The sequence below is a fragment of the Synchiropus splendidus genome, chromosome 1 (genome assembly GCF_027744825.2).
Source record: "Synchiropus splendidus isolate RoL2022-P1 chromosome 1, RoL_Sspl_1.0, whole genome shotgun sequence".
NCBI classification, from domain to species: domain Eukaryota; kingdom Metazoa; phylum Chordata; class Actinopteri; order Syngnathiformes; family Callionymidae; genus Synchiropus; species Synchiropus splendidus.
The window spans coordinates 34,607,214-34,625,528 of NC_071334.1; the positions used below are offsets into that span (position 1 = coordinate 34,607,214).

General features: G+C 43.2%; 1 protein-coding gene across 4 annotated transcripts in view; it reads left to right on the forward strand.

Annotated features, from left to right (window-relative positions):
* Positions 1-18,315, forward strand: part of lrp8 (low density lipoprotein receptor-related protein 8, apolipoprotein e receptor) — a 140,416-nt gene that overhangs the window by 110,986 nt on the left and 11,115 nt on the right. For all 4 annotated transcript variants that reach the window (XM_053881480.1, XM_053881489.1, XM_053881495.1 and 1 more), the window contains exons 10-17: positions 1,263-1,434; positions 3,693-3,917; positions 4,619-4,737; positions 6,178-6,317; positions 10,342-10,483; positions 11,954-12,106; positions 12,783-13,157; positions 15,443-15,511. In XM_053881480.1, coding sequence (XP_053737455.1) covers positions 1,263-1,434; positions 3,693-3,917; positions 4,619-4,737; positions 6,178-6,317; positions 10,342-10,483; positions 11,954-12,106; positions 12,783-13,157; positions 15,443-15,511 — 1,395 coding nt within the window. The remainder of the gene's footprint in view (positions 1-1,262; positions 1,435-3,692; positions 3,918-4,618; positions 4,738-6,177; positions 6,318-10,341; positions 10,484-11,953; positions 12,107-12,782; positions 13,158-15,442; positions 15,512-18,315) is intronic.

Here is an 18,315-nt window from a genome sequence, read left to right on the forward strand (position 1 = left end):
CTGCTCACGGTTCGACATTCCACCTCACCGACGAGAAAAGAATCTTAATCACGCTTCTAGTCCGTCAGCGCTTCCAAATCAATGCTTCCTGTGAAACATCTAATGATGCGTAACCAGATCATTAGCATGCAAAATGCCCCAATTGGTCGTCAATTAGCTCTGGACATGTGGAGTCGTCTTCAATGAAAGCTGATGTTGTTCTGCTCTCTGCTCTCAACCTGGTTTCAAGCTTCCCGAGTACGAAATGTTCCCTGTGTTCAGGCTTACTGTGGTTTGCTTAGTATTAGCATTATTCCTGCTGTAGTCCAGTACTCTATATCCTCACACATAATCTTAGCCATACATGCATCAATATCAGCCTCTGTCTTACAAATTATGCAAATGTCATTCACACAGAGCCTCAGCTGACAAATGTGCCCCAGGTAACCGATGTGCCTCTGGTGAATACATTATGTGTTACACATACGTAGCACATAATGTATTCACCAGAGGTAAGAACCCAGAAACTTGACTTACACTAAAAATAAACCAATGTGTCACGACCTAGTTGTCCTGAACTACACTATTTTTTAAAGTCAGTCTGGCTTAGTTTGTATACCTTCGTGACAGTAGTCTGGAATGCTGCTTGTTCCAAGCGTAGAACGTCTGTGGAGTAATTTGTCTTTTGAGAGGTTTATTCACATGATTAATTCATGCTACGCTCATCAAAAATGGATGCAACCAAAAATTGAGAGACGGTTCATTAGAGTTGAGAATGAGCATCAGCATCTTGTTGACTGCAAGATGTGTCTCTCCAGGAGAGAACGTCCATTCTCATGATGATGACATTTTAAAAAACAATTTGCAACAAAGTTGTGTTGCTTGATTTGACAGCCGTCTGTTCTGATAAGCAGTGGGGCAATTTTTTTCCTGCATCTTGAGGGACCTGTGGAGAAGACAAGGTTTGGGAGGGTCAGATGGGCAGTGTTGAAGAATGGCGAACATGAAAGAAAGGGGGACAACCGATGTGGTTCATGGTAGTGGCGAATGAGGACATGAAGAGGATAGGAGAGGGTGACCAAGATAGTGAAGTTAGTGACTTGTTGATGAAGACCTAACTTCGGCGAGTGTGTCTACAGCCTCCTACCTTCTGGGCCGTGGGACCTAATGACAGCCATTGGTATGACCTTTAGTGGTTTTGAATCCATGTGTCTGGACAGGTTGATCCAATTTAAAGTACCATCTCTGTGGTCACTAACTTTTGATTCTTCCGTCCCTCACAGGAAAGAGTCCATACCTGATGTTCACCAACCGCCATGAGATTCGGCGGATCGACCTGCTGAAGCATGAATACTCACAGCTGGTGCCCACTTTAAAGAACGCCGTGGCATTGGATGTGGACGTGTCCATCAACAAGCTGTTCTGGTGTGATCTGTTCCATCGTAAAATATACAGGTACTGTACACCGACTGAGCCACGATATGGCACACGCATCAGACTAGTCATAAACATAGGTCTGCTTTTCGACCTGGCGTATCACACACTTGGGTTCTGTCATTTTAATCCTTAGTAAGTTTTTTGGCAACTTTTTAAAAAAATGACTTTCTCTCTTTTAAAGTGTGTGTATCTGTGCGTGACATTTTTCGGAGGAGAGTCAGACGATTCCACCATTGTGTCATGAAGGGCTTCCTGAATCAATGTTGTCTGCTTCAACCTGTCGTACCTTCTGGCAGTGACCGCTCTGTGTGTTAGCCTTCTGTATGACAGTGAAAGTCCTTCACACCTGCACGAAGAAATACGCCGTGTGTGTGTGTGTGTGTGGGTGCTACCTCAGAGGTGGCTGGCAGTGGGAGGGGTCTTCTATCATCTTAACCGAGCCATATGGTCTCTCTAATTTCACTGCCACAGTAATCACGGCCATCAATTATCTGCACACACTAGAGTTCCTCCCCGTCTCTCGACAAAGCTAATATTTATATTTCTAGAATGCTCCTTTTCAAAAAGACAGATGGTTTACCAAACCAGGATACGTGATGCGGAAAGATATATCTTAATGCAGCGCAGTGTCAAAAGCATGAACATTGCTGAGACCTAATATGAGCCATAAATATAAATGGATATTTCTCTGTATGATCTCCTTCCGATGCTCTTGTTTTCTCCCACATTCCAAAAACATACAGATGACTCCAACTGTATACGTGTATGGTTTTCTGTTGTCACATGGTGACCATCCCCAGCTATGTATACCGTATATGTAAAGTAGAGAATAATGTTGTTCCGACATTGTTATTATTGTCATGTCGTTGGCTCTGGTGCAAAATTGTGTCCGGACAGCAACAGGTGTGTTGCCCCAGAACTCCTGGTAGATGATGACCGGCAGGTGGCAAACACTAATGCAGTCAATTAGCGACACGATCTGTTTCCAAGCTGGTGACTCATTCATCTCTCCCCTCATTACCAAAACTCCACTAGATGTAATAATTGGCTTTCACACTCTTCTAGCACTGTTCTTCAAGCTTCCAATTCAAAATGTTTTTAATGAGCTTGCTAGCAAATTCCGTGCTAATCCTTTTAAATGTCTCTTGTAATGCAGACGGATAAAACCAGTGAAAAGTAGTGATGGATTTTGGATCAAGAACTAACATTGTGTTTAAGCACAAATTTAAGGTTGAATTCCTGTTTACAGATCTGCTGCACGAGTGTCAACAATCACGCCATTGAGCAACTTAACTCAAGTCATTGTGTACTGCAGTATAACACGTTCATTAATTTTGCAGTCCTATCTTTTATTACATGAATACTCTGGAATATACAGGATGTCTTTCATGGTGGCGTGCCCTACCAAAATATCTCAGCTCAATGTCTCGATTTACTGTACATTTACTGTTGCTGTCTCATTTGATCATGTCACGTTTGTACAAGTTGCACTATTGTTTGTGTTGAAGAAGATGAATATTGAGCTGTAGTACCGATTTAGCTCCGGGTTGAGTGAACATTGGGAGTCATTGTCTAGTAGCTCTCTAGCACTTTTACCGCTGTTTCTCATAGGTTTGTACAGAGGTGGATTGCCACGCTGAGTGCATTTTTTTAAATGTGAAATAGAAACCAAGACAAGAAAGTGGTCCTTAGCAAACTTTAGCTACTGCAGCGTGGAACTGTATGTGTTTAGTTCTGAGAGCTTCTGACCTTTGCTGTCTTGCACTAAAGTATGAATGAGGAATTCTGGAATCATGGGAGATCATGTGCTCTGAAGGTAGCTTCATTGTCAAAAGGGAAACTTTACACTGACATGTTTTGAAAAGTATTCACCATGTCACAAGTAAGTTTGGAGTTGGGAATAAAGCGGAACGGACAGAACGTGAGTACGAGACATGAGGAGAAGAGACTGAAAGACTGAGAGGCAGAATGACAAACAGCAGAGTAGGAGTGGGCTTGTTGTTGCGGCTGCTGATAGAAGCAGACAGACTCATTCTCCTGGAGGTGCAGTTTGGTGGAAAAGCTCTGCTTGTTACCGACTTGTCAGGTTTGGGTGCCCCTGACATGTAGAAGAATGGTGGTTCTCCACAATCTGTAATCCTGTATTTCAGATAGGAACAACCTCCACACACACACACTCACGGCCATCACTTCACAAAGTAACAAATCCAGACGCCCTGTCTCTCTCTGTTGTGTTCCGAAAACTCTCACACCTTTTTATTCTCTCACTCCATCAGTGCATACATCAACAAGGCCAGTGACTCGTCACAGCAGGTGACGCTCATAGACTCACTGCACTCCCCCGAGGGCCTGGCTGTCGACTGGGTTCACAAGAACATCTACTGGACCGACTCCGGCAACAAGAGCATCTCTGTCGCCACAGGAGATGGCAGGAAAAGAAAAGTGCTGATAGGGACTGCGCTGAGCGAGCCTCGTGCCATCGCCGTGGATCCACGACAAGGGTGAGTCTGAGTTAGAGAAAGGTGGAGAACATGTCAGAAGATCTGGTGGACTTTGGGACTTTATTTTCAGCTGGGTGAAAATACTTCAAGTAGGATCACTACTCCTTCACATTTAGTGACGCTTGTATATCTTGCCTTGATGCCTTCTGGTCGCCTCTGAATGGAAGAAGGCCCCAGAGTACCCAGTTCTTTTGTGTTAATAACAGTGAGTACTGCCCCCAGTATATGTGTTCGATAATCAATGAAACAAATGCGTGACTAGATTACTAGTAAATGTGCTTGTTTTGTGGGTTTTTGGACTCAGTTTTGCAGTTGTTATTTATGTTGTTGTAGCCAAGGGGTGTCCAAACTGGGGGCCACAGTACAGGTTTGGTTCCTACCTAACTAGCACACACAGCTCCACCAGTCAGGTGTCTGGTGCTGTTTGTTTTAGCTTTCACCTGATTGTTTAACTTGGCCCTTTTTTGGACTCCTCTGTATGTAGCAGAAAAGGTGTCACTTTCCCTTGAACTGGCATTGAGCGTCAGTAAAGGGTAACTGACTGTTAAGCAACGGCAGGCATTATGAAACGTATGTGCCAGAACAATCTCAATTTAGATATAATGCAACGTATGTACTTTTCATTCCAGGTTCCCCTAAAAATGCTTGAATGATTCTTGGTTTTGAATGATCCGTGGGTTTGTCTTTGCAAATTTCCCTAGGTTCATGTACTGGTCAGACTGGGGTGATGAGGCCAAAATCGAGAAGGCTGGGATGAACGGAGTGGACCGGCAGGTTTTGGTGTCGGAACACATCGAGTGGCCCAATGGCATCACGCTGGGTATGAATCGACAATCACTTCTTTGACCGTTTGAGTACTTTGGGTGGTCGGCCGGACGAAAACAAGGTGGTGAAAAAGGTGGTGATCGTCCATCCGCCCACTCTGCCGACTGAGAGGAGTATGAGACAGCTAATAAAACACAATAAAAATAAATTCACAGATATACAGACAAGAGTGGGGAGGGATCCAGGGAGCCAGGAGTCTCTCTATTGTGGCCGCTCACTTTGTGTCCACCTCTCATCAATCAAGCCTGCGACTCCAGGACGTGGAATTAATAAGCCGACCGCTCGGCTTTGTCAATAACTCCCATTATCCCTTTCAACTCCCTCGGTGCTACCAACCAATTGCCTCTCTGCTGCCTGTGCCCGACAGGCGTGCGGTCGCCACACTCGCTGGGATTGAGGTGTCACCACGTCTATATGAAAACTAGTTATAGTTTGTCGCAAGAAGATACAAGATACAGGCTCAATTTTTATCAACAATAGTTTTGTTTGATAACCAAAACAGCAGCTACCGATTATTGTGACCTCTTATTAAGACCTTACTAAACCTACAGTGTATTAATATCATTACTAATTCACATGCTGATGTAATGTCTGCCTTTTGATCTGGTGTGTTGTTTTTGCTGACTTTAAAAAAATGTTTTGTGAATTATTTTAAACACTTTTTTATGAAATTTTTATGAAACACAGTTTTATGAATTAATTTTTTGCCATTTTGTTTGACCTTTAAATGCAAAATTGTATTTGGAAGTTACTCTGTCCATGTGAGGTCAGTGATACTGAGTAATAGATGAATATGAAAGCTGGTGAAGGAGAGGGTGCAGGTAGGGTGGAGATGACTGCTATGTCAAAGTAGCTGCATGAGAGAAAGAGAAGCTTTATAGGACAGTGCAGTCACTGCCCTGCTGTATTGTTCAGAGCCTGAGGAAGCAAAGTTAGAAGAGTCTCAGATGACTAGATTAGATTAGGCCGCCATTCTTCTTCCCACAATGGGGAAATTCGAGGATGTTGAGGTTTTCATTGGGAGTGACGGTAAGATCAGAGATTAATACATGATCAGAGGGACAGTTCACGTTGAGCTGTTTGGTGTCATAGTTAGGGAAGACAGATGGTTTGGACACGCGGAGAGGTGGGAGATGGGGACCGTGATGAAGTTCATGGATGTGGAGAATGAATCTGTGAGGCAAATGTTGAAAAGGCAAGGGCACATATTTTCTCCCGCCACGAAGTCTGCTGACATTATTACAATCACATCAGTGTTTTCTCAGCATCAGGCTTCAGCTGTCGAGATGATTGATGGTGGAGCTGCTGGGCCATGACATTCATATACCCCGCACCCGAGGCCTTTTCTTTGGATGTGACCTCTTGCTCTACTCTCCTCCCTCATTTTGCTGTTTTTTGCCTCATATTTTTTTATTCATTTCTTTGTTTGTGTCAGATCTCTCCAACCGGCGCCTGTACTGGGTGGACTCCAAGCTGCACCTTCTGTCCAGTGTGGACATGAACGGGGCAAACAGAAAAGTGCTTCTCTCCTCCGACCCTCATCTGAGACACCCGTTCTCCCTCACAGTATTTGAGGTACATGCCTCTTGACAAATATACTCTGGTTACACTTTACTTAAAGGTCTCATCTATAATGCATTATTACTACATTCACCAGCCGTCATATTGCATTTATAAGGCTTTGTGGAAGTGGTTATGAATGCTCATAATCAGGTATGACAACTGTATAATAAAATGGATTATTAAGCATTATAAGGTGTGTTATCGTATTTCTAATAATAATAATATAATAGCCATAGTAGGTAGTTATAGCTAGGGTTATGGTTAAAGACTTTTCAGTCCCTATAACTACAAGTTATATAGGGACTGTAAACTATTAACCATACATTACTTATAGATGATACCTTAAAGTAGTGTCCTATATGTACTATGTGTACTATATACACAGTATACATATATATATATATATATATATATATATATATATATATATATATATATATATATATATATATATATATATATATACATACATATATATGTATGTATGTATATGTATTATTATATGTATTATTATATGTACTGTATTGTACACCCGAATACCCAAAAACTTCCATATGTGTAAAAGATGTCTTCACCCCATGATCACTGTGCCATGTAGAAATATTTACAGCTCAATGAACCCTTTTTTTTCCATTCACTAATTTTTCAAGTTTGATGCGGTGAAATATCGATCTTTAATCCTGTTGCTGCTAATACCCGAGAAAATTGCTCCCACCAGGACTCTATGAAGTAGAGTTCTTACTAAATTATTGCTGGGGAACAAACCCAGAGAAACAATTACCTTTTCAGAAGTGTGAGGTTGTGTGATCAATAAAAACTAATTTGGGTATATTTATTGAAAGTGGCCTGTAGGAGCTCATCAACTTAAAAAAGAGCAGAAGAAGTAGTGAGACTCGCGAGAAAAAGAGGAGGTGTTCAGGAGCAAGCTTCATTTCTGAATGATGCTGTGAGAGACTGTTATGTCTGGCTGGGGAAGGGATCATGTTTGACTCCTCTGTGCTCCTGCGTCGTTTGGTTTTAGAAAGACTGGGTTTAGACAGAGGATTTGAAAACTGACACAGATTTTAGGTTCAATAGAAACTGCTTTTCTGGAGTTTAATCTAAGTTTAATCTAAAATTTGCAACACAAATCAACATAGGTACAGTGATTTATCCCTTCTTCTTTCTCAGCAAGAGAAGATAAATGAGCTTTTTTTTAATAAGAATCAAAGTTCCTAGGACCCTCAGAAAACGTAGAATTGCATCAATGTCATTGAGTGACTTCTTATTTGCTCCAGGATGAAGAATAAGTACTTTCAGGGATTAAACCCTTTCCTGATGCGTGTCCACTGTGACTGTGGACAGCTGTTAAGGTCAAAGTTGCTGCTTCGGTGGACACTGGTGTGTCATGCCATACCCTGATGATCCACATCCCATATCTACGCGGGTCATGCAAAACTAGTTTTTCAACCTTTTTTAAGCCACGGCACACCTCGCTCATTGAAAAAATCCTGAGGCACACCACCAAAGAAACCTCAGCCAAAGCTTCAATTGTGCTGTAGAAAAACCCTTTTCATTTGTGAAACATTGTAGCTACTGACACGCTGCTACTTTGCAGAAAGTTGATTGGTTGAAAAATGTCTCCAACAATTTTATTGGTTCCAGCGCATTTATTTGGTTCAGCATTTACAGTAGCTTTTAACCAACTTTTAAACTACCAAACGAACTCAGATAGTGTACGAATGTCAAAGTCAGGTTAAAAAAAAAACACCTTGAAGTTGCGCATTTGACCAGCCTCAGTGTGAGGAACAGTGATGGACGGGTCGACACCTCAGCATAGATCCATAGTGTATAGGAAGAACGTGACTGAATCCATGTAATCCCCTCACATTGGTAGATCGTCACCACGTTCTAATTGTTCATGCAATGTCACCACCTCCATCTTTGGACATGTGAGGTGAAACTGAAACTGGATTTCCCACGGCACACCTGACAGTCTCTCACACCGGCGGAAAAACACTGGTCTAGAGGTTTGTTATAAAAAAAGCAATATGAAGGAAATCATCACAGAAAATGTGATGAACATGTTGCTTAAGCACAGTCTAAAACTGCCTTTAAAATTAGATCTGTCATTGTAAATTACAACCAGTATAACTTTAAGGAATTTTTTGTGTGAAACCCGTGAATGTTACGATGCCATCCCCTGTACCTCCTCCACTTGGAGTTCCATGGCCTGATGATTTGACATTCCACCCACGCAGTACCTTGGTTCTTATGAAGTTCCTATGAGATAAGTGAAACTAGTGTGGAGCCAATCCTTTACTCTTGCGATCTGATAATCGCCTTGGGCTTAAATCTCAATGCTTCTCTGTTCCATAGGTCGTGCTCACTTTTCTGGGTAGAACTTGCTTGTGAAACAAACCTAAATTGGTTCCAGCATGGAGCTAACCCCAAACCTACATTAAAATTTCATGAATTGAAGCATCAAAGAACACGGAGCGTGAAAAAGAAGAAGAAATAAAAGGCATCAGAAGCTGAACACTCGACTTTGAGCTTTTATTTGTCTGTGACGCCTGACACCAGCGTCCTCTGGAGCACCAGCAGCTCTTCAGATTGTCAGTCAGAAAGTTTGTCCCATGACTCCGTTGGGATTAGATGGTGTCAAAAGCTGTGACAAACGTGACCCTTCACTTGCTTCAATATGCTTTTAGATCAGCTGTTGTCGACAAAAAATGGTCATGCAGCAACTCCTCTGGTGGAATCCCATTATTCACCTTTCTCACACTCAAGATGAAGAAAACAAAGATGGACATCAGGAGAAATAAGGAAGAAGCCTGATGGAGATGAGAGCAAGTCATCTGGAGAAACAAAAATATAGCTGGAATGATAGATTTCATTGCTTTCAAAGGAATTTATTTTCCTGCTTCAGCATCACTATCCTGTAAGAAAAAGTCATCGGGGTCTGAAAGGTTAAAGCCAACACAAACAGGATGGACTTCAGCAGTATGTGGAGAGCAGGACAATCATATACAATCCATGTTCAGACACCACCAAGCTGCTGACTACACACATTGCTCTGTAAACACACAATGCCACTTTAACCCCTCTGGAATTAGACGTGTGCCTCGCTGGTCGATGACACCTCACGTTGCTATGGCGACTGAAAGCTGTTGAACAACTAAGCTTGGTCTATACAGAAATAACGTAGGTCTGACGAGAGAAGTGAACTTTCAATCATGAAATCGTGCATTGCCATTTTTCATATTGTGTCAGTTTGGGGTCAATTCAGATGCTGCCTTCCATTTCACCACTCCCTGTGGAATAATGAACTCCCTTTTTGGAGCCTGGTGGTCCTGCTCGTTCACCATCTTTCATCAGGCGGTATTCACGGTTACAAACTACCAACCCTATGTATCTGCCTGGAACATGCAACTTCACAAACGAATTAAGAAGTCTAGCGCTCCTTCGTAGAACAGCCTCTATGGCCCCTCCTTGGTTCCAGCATCTTTGTCACTCTTGAAAATATGTCGGGTAGCTAATCGTGTTGTGAACGTAACCAAACGTAAAGCACATCAGATGCCAGACCTAGGAAGATTGAAATAGTTGGCAGGAGCTTCTGGCCATGGCTACAATGTGATGGTGGACTCTCGTGGTGTTCCCCACATGTAAAGACAAAACATGGAGAAGTTACAGTCATGTAGTCTGTTGTGGCCCAGATCCCTCCACCAACTCATCCGTCTTTGCAGACAGCCTCTCTATTAGGAACCTCTAAGACAATAGCTGAAGATCCACAGGGACTGTCTGAGACAGAGTTCTGATTTTATGCTGTAGTACATCCTCATTATTTGACCATTTTTGGACATGCCACCATTCACTGCATGGTAGCTTATTGGATGTCAACGTATCAATTTAAAAAAAAGCCTTTTGCAATGTGTTTTGTCTGTCAAGCACTTCACGCCTTAAAATAAGTCGCACCTGGATTGGGTTCCGCTTCCACAAGTTTTTGATGGCGTATTGCTACCATTTCCTTCATCCATTATTTTCCTGTTTTGTCTAGGATCGTATTTACTGGACTGATTTGGAGGACGAAGCCATCTACAGCGTCAACCGTCTGACGGGTCACGATGTGACAAAGGTAGCGGAGCATCTAAACAACCCTCTGGACCTGGTTGTGTTTCACGAACAGAGGCAGCCAAAAGGTAAGACATTGGATCGATATTCAGCTTTGCAGAACAGCTCATAAATGATGCAGCCAAGTCAATGCTATTCGAGGTTATTGATACAGTTTCAAATCAGATATTACATCATGATGGTGTGTCGTGAAGAACGCTGATCATCGCATTATCATACCTGTCAGATCACATGATCCTTCAGGCAGGAGGGGGACATGTAGTCGTGAAAGTTGATTTGTTGAAGTCAGCAAAGCTTCCCTTACAAGCTTTTCACACTGGTAACAAACTGTAGCGCGAACCGTCACATCTCAGCTTTCATCGACTTTGCGTCCGCAGTTCAATGTTTCTCAATACAGACAAGAGCTAAACTGTCAGACCATGTCCCTGTGTGGGGGTGAGCGCCTTCCACATTTGCACAGTCCAATGGAAGCAGCTTAAAGGAGTCATATGTGAAGGGAACTGGTTCCACGGGTCAACCCAGGTGGTCTCATGTGGGGGCTTGCAACACGTGTGCTCAGCCTGAATATCTTGAGTTGCACCAAACACTTGTTAAAGAGCTTCGTCAGGTTCATGAATGTGGGAAACACACAGTATACTACGACTTGTTAATTGAAGTCCAGAAAAGGACTTGAAAGCAACAGCTATTGTTGGAGCGAGTCGTGTTGAGAGTTACCATGAGGGCATTGGGAACATTATCAGGTTTCCTTCTTCATGGTCGAAACAAGCAACCAACCTGAACCATAGCAAATGCAGCAGAGCCTGTCAAGGACATGATTTAAGACGTGTCATTTTAGGGTCATTGAACATTCAACTTAAAATTTGAGAAGCTAATGTTTTAAAGAGATGTGGGTAATATTCGCTTCACAGTCCTTATGTGAAATCACTTTACATGAAGCACAGATGTGTGCTCGGCTTGTTAAAATCTCACAGCAAGAGACTTCACTTACTCTCGTGTTGGCAGCTGATGTCTCTGATGTGCTGCTCTCGAGTGTGCGTGCGCAAGTCAGGAGGCGGAATCGACCAAGACCTGACCTAATTCTAGAACACTTCCCTCATGACGGGTGCAGCAATATTTCCTTTTTTCTCCTCTGGTTTGAGAGCCATGAGTACATTTTTTCTGTATTTTTACCATCAGTTTATGCTATTTAGAAAATGCTATGAGAGAACCAGTGTAAAGAGTTGCACGCTCCTCAGTACACTGAACGATGAGTGCATTTAGTTCCTGTTTCTGGAAGCAGAAAATGAGAGTGATTTTATATCAGTTAGCAGCTATATTCGATGTTTCACTCAGTTGATCAACTCACGAATGCAGCAATGTTTGTTTCACTTTTAGTTTACAAGCTCTTTCAAGTCCTCAATATGTATTAAAAACAAGTCCACCTGTACGTAACTGTGGTCATGAAAGACTTTTTGACGCCTTTGTTCTGATGCCACTCGCCAACCATCTTGTTTACTCTCTGCAACTTTGCGTCATTCACTCTCGATTCATGTCTGCAGCACCGGACACCTGCAACATGGGCAGTTTGCCGAACGGCGGCTGTGAATACCTCTGTCTGAAGGCTCCTCAGATCACTGACCACTCCCCAAAATACACCTGCGCCTGTCCCGACGGCATGGAGCTGGGTCCTGACATGAGGCGCTGTGTTGTAGGTGAGCCACCCACTGACTGAACCCATAAATCACCAGGTCCAGGAAGCCAGTTCACCAGAGGATCCATGCTGAGGTGTTGCTGTAACCAGTGAGACATGATGAAGCACCGAGTCATTACACTGGTCTGAGGCTCCATCCTCTCACCACCTAGAGAAGAATTACACAGTTCTCCTGTGAGGTTAATTGTCCAGCTTTAAATTATTTATTACAACCAGGGACTTGGAGGACTTTATTACCATGTGACTTGCTATAGCAATGGCTGAAGTGGGACAGAGTTTATCGCAGTTCCCTCCTGAACAGCTTTTATTTTTGCTGACCTGGATTCTGCGACCGACTAATTCCCAGCTCCTGCAAATGCAAGCCTTTTAGTAGACTTGTTCTGTTTTAAACGCAGAGGTGAGTGGGAAGTATGTGGATGAATGAAGCGGTTCACCAGGAGGATACCACTGAAAGCTGCATGGCTTTAGGCATTTTCTCCTTGATGTCCACTGTTTGATAAAATGTAAAAGGAATATACGCTTGTACGGTAGTTTGAAGAGCAGGGGGTCAGAGGTCGCAGTTAAGGTGGCGCTGGCTAGATCTCAGATTAGATTAGATTACCTTTGTGACATGTTGCTACGACTGCTTAACCTTTCCATGTGTTAACTATCTTTGGACATTGTGTTACTGTGTGCAGTTCGAGCCAGAATGACAACAACAACAGCGGCTCCCACCACCACAACCAAAAGTACCACCACCACAACCAGAGCCGCCTCAACGACGACCACCCCGGCGCCCACCACCACTTTGGCACCCATCACAACCACCATCAGCACCACTGCTGCGTCCTCAACGCTCAGGTCAACGACGCATTCTGTCACGACGCCTGTGTTCCCTCAGAGGCCCAGGGCCACGTCCACTGGGCAGCCGAGGACTCCTGCTGCCACCAGCACAGAGACCACCAGTGTGGGCAGCAGCAGGCTGACTTCTACATCCACGCACACTCCTCTACTTGGCCCGGGGCCCCCAAACAGCATCCAGAGAGAGAGCAATGGCAATCTCTCACATAGGGGTAAGAAGGTCACCTCCAGCTTTATCAAGTGTGTTTGTGTGTAAACGTGTGTGAAATGCTCCACCACCATCTGCCTTCAACACAGCAGGGACCAGAGTCACCATTACATCCTCCTCCCCGTCAACAGCTGCCTCTCCTCCATACATCTTCTGTGCACTTCCGTCTCCCTCACACCCACTGTGGATGGCTCGCTCTTCTTGTCGTCGGTCCCTTGTGTGCAGTGTGTAACAGAGCTGTCAGATTTAACAAACGACGTTCCCCTGCTTTCCCAATGACCACCTCCACCGCTCAACCTCACTTACTGACAGCCTCCTTCACTGCTTTCTGTCTTCCACTTTCTCTCACCAAAACAACTGTCCTTTTGTTGTCACACCAATCTTGCCAACATCAGTGCCAAAAAGAAGTAGCACGTTGTAATTTGGGTTTATTAAAATCAGACAACTTGTTGTGAAAAAAGGTTTTTTGAAAACACAAGGTGACACTTTTGTCATCCATCAAGTAAGTTTTTGTTTCGTTTTTAACATCCTAAAAAGTGTACTTTTTCAGTTTAGTTTCTGCAACGTAGCACATAACAGAATCTGAATCAACTTTATTGTCATGGTCAGTGGGGATGCCACCAACTAGGAAAGTGCTTTAGAATAAAGTGCTGTCATGAACAGAAATAAAATAAAATAAAATAAATGAAGTGGGTCTCAAAATGGAGAGAAGTGTGGAAAGAAAATGTAGCCAAAATTCATAGAGAACTGTGATTGGTGGTCCAAGGTGCATAATATTATTCCCAGGAAGGATTCTATTTTTGGATTATAGACACATTTTCAGACATCGATGCAGCTCATCACCCACACGTGGCATACTGGTACCTCACCATAGTTTCAGGTACTATGAAGGCATCATTCAAAAACCGAAACGCTACCTCAGCAGTTGGCTTTTCAAAAGTGAAAGCAGTTTCTCAAAATCCATGCCACAGTTCCAGGAAGGTTTGTCCTTTGTTGGCAGTGATTGCTGTGGCAGTGAATGGGGAGGGCTTGAGCCGAGTTGTGTGTTTGACAGAGACACCAGCTGCATTTAGGACTCTTAGCCATGGCCACATTTTTTGGCTCTGATACATACATTTTACATAAAAATTTGAGCGAACTTGACAGGTTTCATAATTCTACCACTGCATTCTATTCAGTGTCTGATCAAAATTGTAAAGTTGAGCAAATTTCCCTTTAGATGTTTCATAGCTTTGTCTGTCTCTTTGTCTGACTTTTTCATGTTGGACATGCAGTTTGTCAGCAATGGACGCTTGTTTGAGCAGTGGAGAGTCAGCCTGCTTTCCATCACTTAAAGTGGGGCCCAGTGTGTTTTGGAATAAAGACGGATTTAAAAGTTGAATAAAAGCCATGAGAGTTTGGGAAACGGAGAACAGACGTTGTAGGCAACAGTTCTGCAGTGAGACAGTAAATACACCACTGAGGAGGCACCATGACAGTTGAGGCCTTGTCACAGGGAGAATGGGAGTTAACAAGTGACAGCAAAATAACATTTACATGGAAGAAAGAGAGATGGAAAAAAAGAGAAAAGGAATTTCCATGACTTGAGGGACTTGTGTTTTTAGCGGTTCGGAATGGAAGCGTGTTTCTGAAGTTGTCGGCTCCCTCCCTCCTAACCACACGTGCTCCAAATGAGAGGTGAAGCAGATGAGAAAATGGGGCATGAAGGCGGCGTGTCTCTGCACCCACGGGCCATGTGTGATCGTTCGCATCTCACTGAGCACCGTCGACATCAGCTGTTGCATGTGCATGGTGGAGTGAGAGGTGGAGGCAGGGATGACAGAAAGGCAAACAGCAGCTGCAACACTTAGGCTCTTGCTAATTTGAGAATAACACTTGTCATGTTCATTTATTCATCCTTCCAAGCAGAATTATTGAAGGCATATGTAGGTATTAAAGGAACATCACATTTTGATCAAAGTGGAGTGTTTCAAGTGCTTGCTAAAGAACTGCTGGAATTTCTACTTCATCATGCATGGTGTTATTTCTCTCCGTTTATCTAACGTGAAGTCCAATATTTGAATGGTCTTAACCCATTTTTTTAAAAGCATTTCCACTTCTCCAGGCTTTAAATGTCTCACTACTGACCGAAAAAGCTTGAATTACAAGTTCTGGGTGGTCTGATGTTTTTTCCGTGAAAATTAACATTTGGAGTGTCTCTCCTGCAGATCCCCTCCAGCCTGAAGGGGAAGATCATTTAGAAACCAACTGTTTTTTCGACTCATTACTGTCTCCTTCTCTTCATCTCAGCTGCGAGTGATCACTACCTCATAGGTAACAACATCACAGTTGCTGTCCTGGGGATCGTCATACCCATCGGTGAGTCTTCGTGTCTTTGTGCCTGTGTCGTCTGTGCTTTGGGTGTGCTTCCATCTCCTGGCTGGTGTTGTGTCTCTGATGCTCCAGCATGGTGTGAGCGATTTCCATGTGTGTGTGTGCATGAATGAAAGCTGCACTGATGGTTGTCAAATGTAATGATATGCTTGAATGTGGATGGTGTGCGAGCACATTTGTTAAGTGACTGATGTGGCATGATTCTCACACTAAAATGATTTCAATGAACAGTTATAAATGCCGATATTTGACGTTACCACTAAGTGGAAAGAATAAATGCAGAGTTGCAACTGTTTAACCATCCATCTTTCCATCACTCTCCTGTACTCCTGTCCTCTTTGTGTCCTCTTCCATGAGCCTCATTAATTGTCTTCCTCTTCTTCCATCTCCAACATCCTTGGTCCAACAGTGTCTTTCCTCTCCACATGTCCAAACCATCTGACCTCCATAACTGTGTCTCCAAATGAGCTGTCCCATTGATGTACTCATTTCTTGTCTTGTCCTTCCAAGTCACCCCCAATAACAACCTGAGTGCGTTCATCTGTGACTCTAGCTCAGTGTCTTAAACTGTACTGTACATCATGGCTCTGATGTCAGACACACATAATAAAACAGGGCTCTTTGAATATAATATTATTAATATTATGTAATTTTTTTTTTTTGCCCCAAACTAAGTAACTCAATACCAGAATCTTTGTTGTATACGGTGTTTTGATGCATGGATGGATCAAACATTACTATTGTTCTGTTTGAAAATGTCTCTTTCTGTCCTTTATTCTTGTTCTCGGTCAGCTGCACTCCCGATGTTAAGAAAGACATTTGTTAAACGAAGGGGATAAATGCGCCGAACTGGGTTATTAACCACCAACCGCCTTCTGGCACCGGAAATCCATTACGGGCCAGTTAGCTTGTCGGTCAGCGATGGCCGGACCTCCATCACATTTGTGTCATCAGAATGAGATCAGAGCAAATACGCTCCACCTTTTGTCACGGCGTCCACCACACTGCTTTTACAGAGCAGGGATTTGGTGTGACATGACCCGTGTCCTTCAGCAGTGGACCTCAAGTCCGTTGAAAATAGATGAAGTAAAAAAGCTTGAAGAAATACTTGCCGTTGTTGCTGAGTCGACATTGCCGCCAACGTACTTCCAAACAGAGGGTCGGCACACAATTAAGCGATCCTCCCTCCCTGCGGTGGAGTTAATCTATTCTATTAGCCCAGATTAGGCTGAAAATCTCATTTTATGGACATGTTTAACACATTCACGGCTAAGCTTGCAGAGAAATCTGCTGAATGTGTCAGTGACCGCGTAGCGGCTCCTTATGTCTCCAATCGAGATCTCTTTCATCGGAAATATTGAATGTGTTGATACATTTTGAGACATGTTTCATTCTCTCTGGACAATTGAGATATCACTCATTGAAAAGACCCTGGAGACGACTAACCCTTTCAGCCTGGCCCCTCTGATGCGCATTCATTGAGCCAGCAAATCTCTTCTTTTGGGCGTTAATAATGGTCAGGGGTCCACAAGGGCCTGGATTTCTGCGCCCTTCTTCCATGCTTGCCTCAGCCCATGCACCACGCCCACCCACTGCTTGTCCCCGGGAAACTATGAGAATCAGTGTTTAGCCAAAGCTGCTGTGCTGCTCCCTAATTGGAATGAGATGCTTCAAAAGAGACAAAAGATGATAATTTTTCCAAACAAATGGGCTTTTAGTGAGCACTCACAAGCTAAATATGGCAGCGGATTTGCTACTTGCCATGCAGACTCATAAAAATAGGATAAAAGGACGCTGACTTCATTAAATAACGCTTTCCTCCCAATCCCTGGTGCCTCTGTTGCCATTTCATGCTCCTCGAACTTGCACCTGCTAGAGACTAAACTATGTGTTACGTTTAAATAAATGTGTGTTGCAGCATGCATGTGTGTGACGCATGAGTGGACAACTATGCAAACCTGAAAATGAACTGTTTATTTATCTCCATTGGTTTCTTTTAGCACCTGACTTTGAGTAAATGCTACATGGTGAACATTTAAGCTACCAAGGCTCAATGTTTTTATTGTTCACAGAGGTTTTTGTTTACTACCTGCTAGTGTAAAAAAAATAGCTGTGTCTCTTCATATTCCAGATTAAGGCCTAAAAGCATAATTTATCCACATAAGATCTGATCAAGGATCAATGGATATGCAACTGCTCTGGTTCCTGGCTTGTGTCATGAACAATTTACAATCCATCGCCTTCTTTCTTGGTAGAAGCAAATGAGTCTTGTGGCTGCATGTTTGTTGCTTCAGAGTGTCGAGCTAAACCTGGTCAGCAGTCTTGAGTCGCGATTCATTTAGGTCAGAAGAACTTCTTCTCACCTAGTCTGCAAGATCAGTGCCCTTCCATCCATCAGATGGTCTGGTTTCAGTGATGGACTGTTGAAGTTGTCACTGCTTAGGAGCCACCATGTGTTTTATATAAACCAAGTTAGACACAATGTATTTTATGTCCTGACTCACAGGTTAATTTTGAGCTGTGATCATTTAAAGAGTCACGCCAGATGTGGCATCTCAGATGGCATCTCTGACACTGAGGCCACTAAGGAACAGAGAACGGCGTACTGCTAAAAAGAAACAGAGGGGTCAGCATTTATCCTCAGCCCAACTTCCATTGGTTTTAGCTTCTGTTCCTCGTTGGATCATGCTTCCAAAGTTAGCTCCAACCCTTGGGACATTTCTGACAATGGTGATAAGGTTTTAGTTAATTGGTTATATATACACATGTAAGATGCTGTTTTTTTCTTG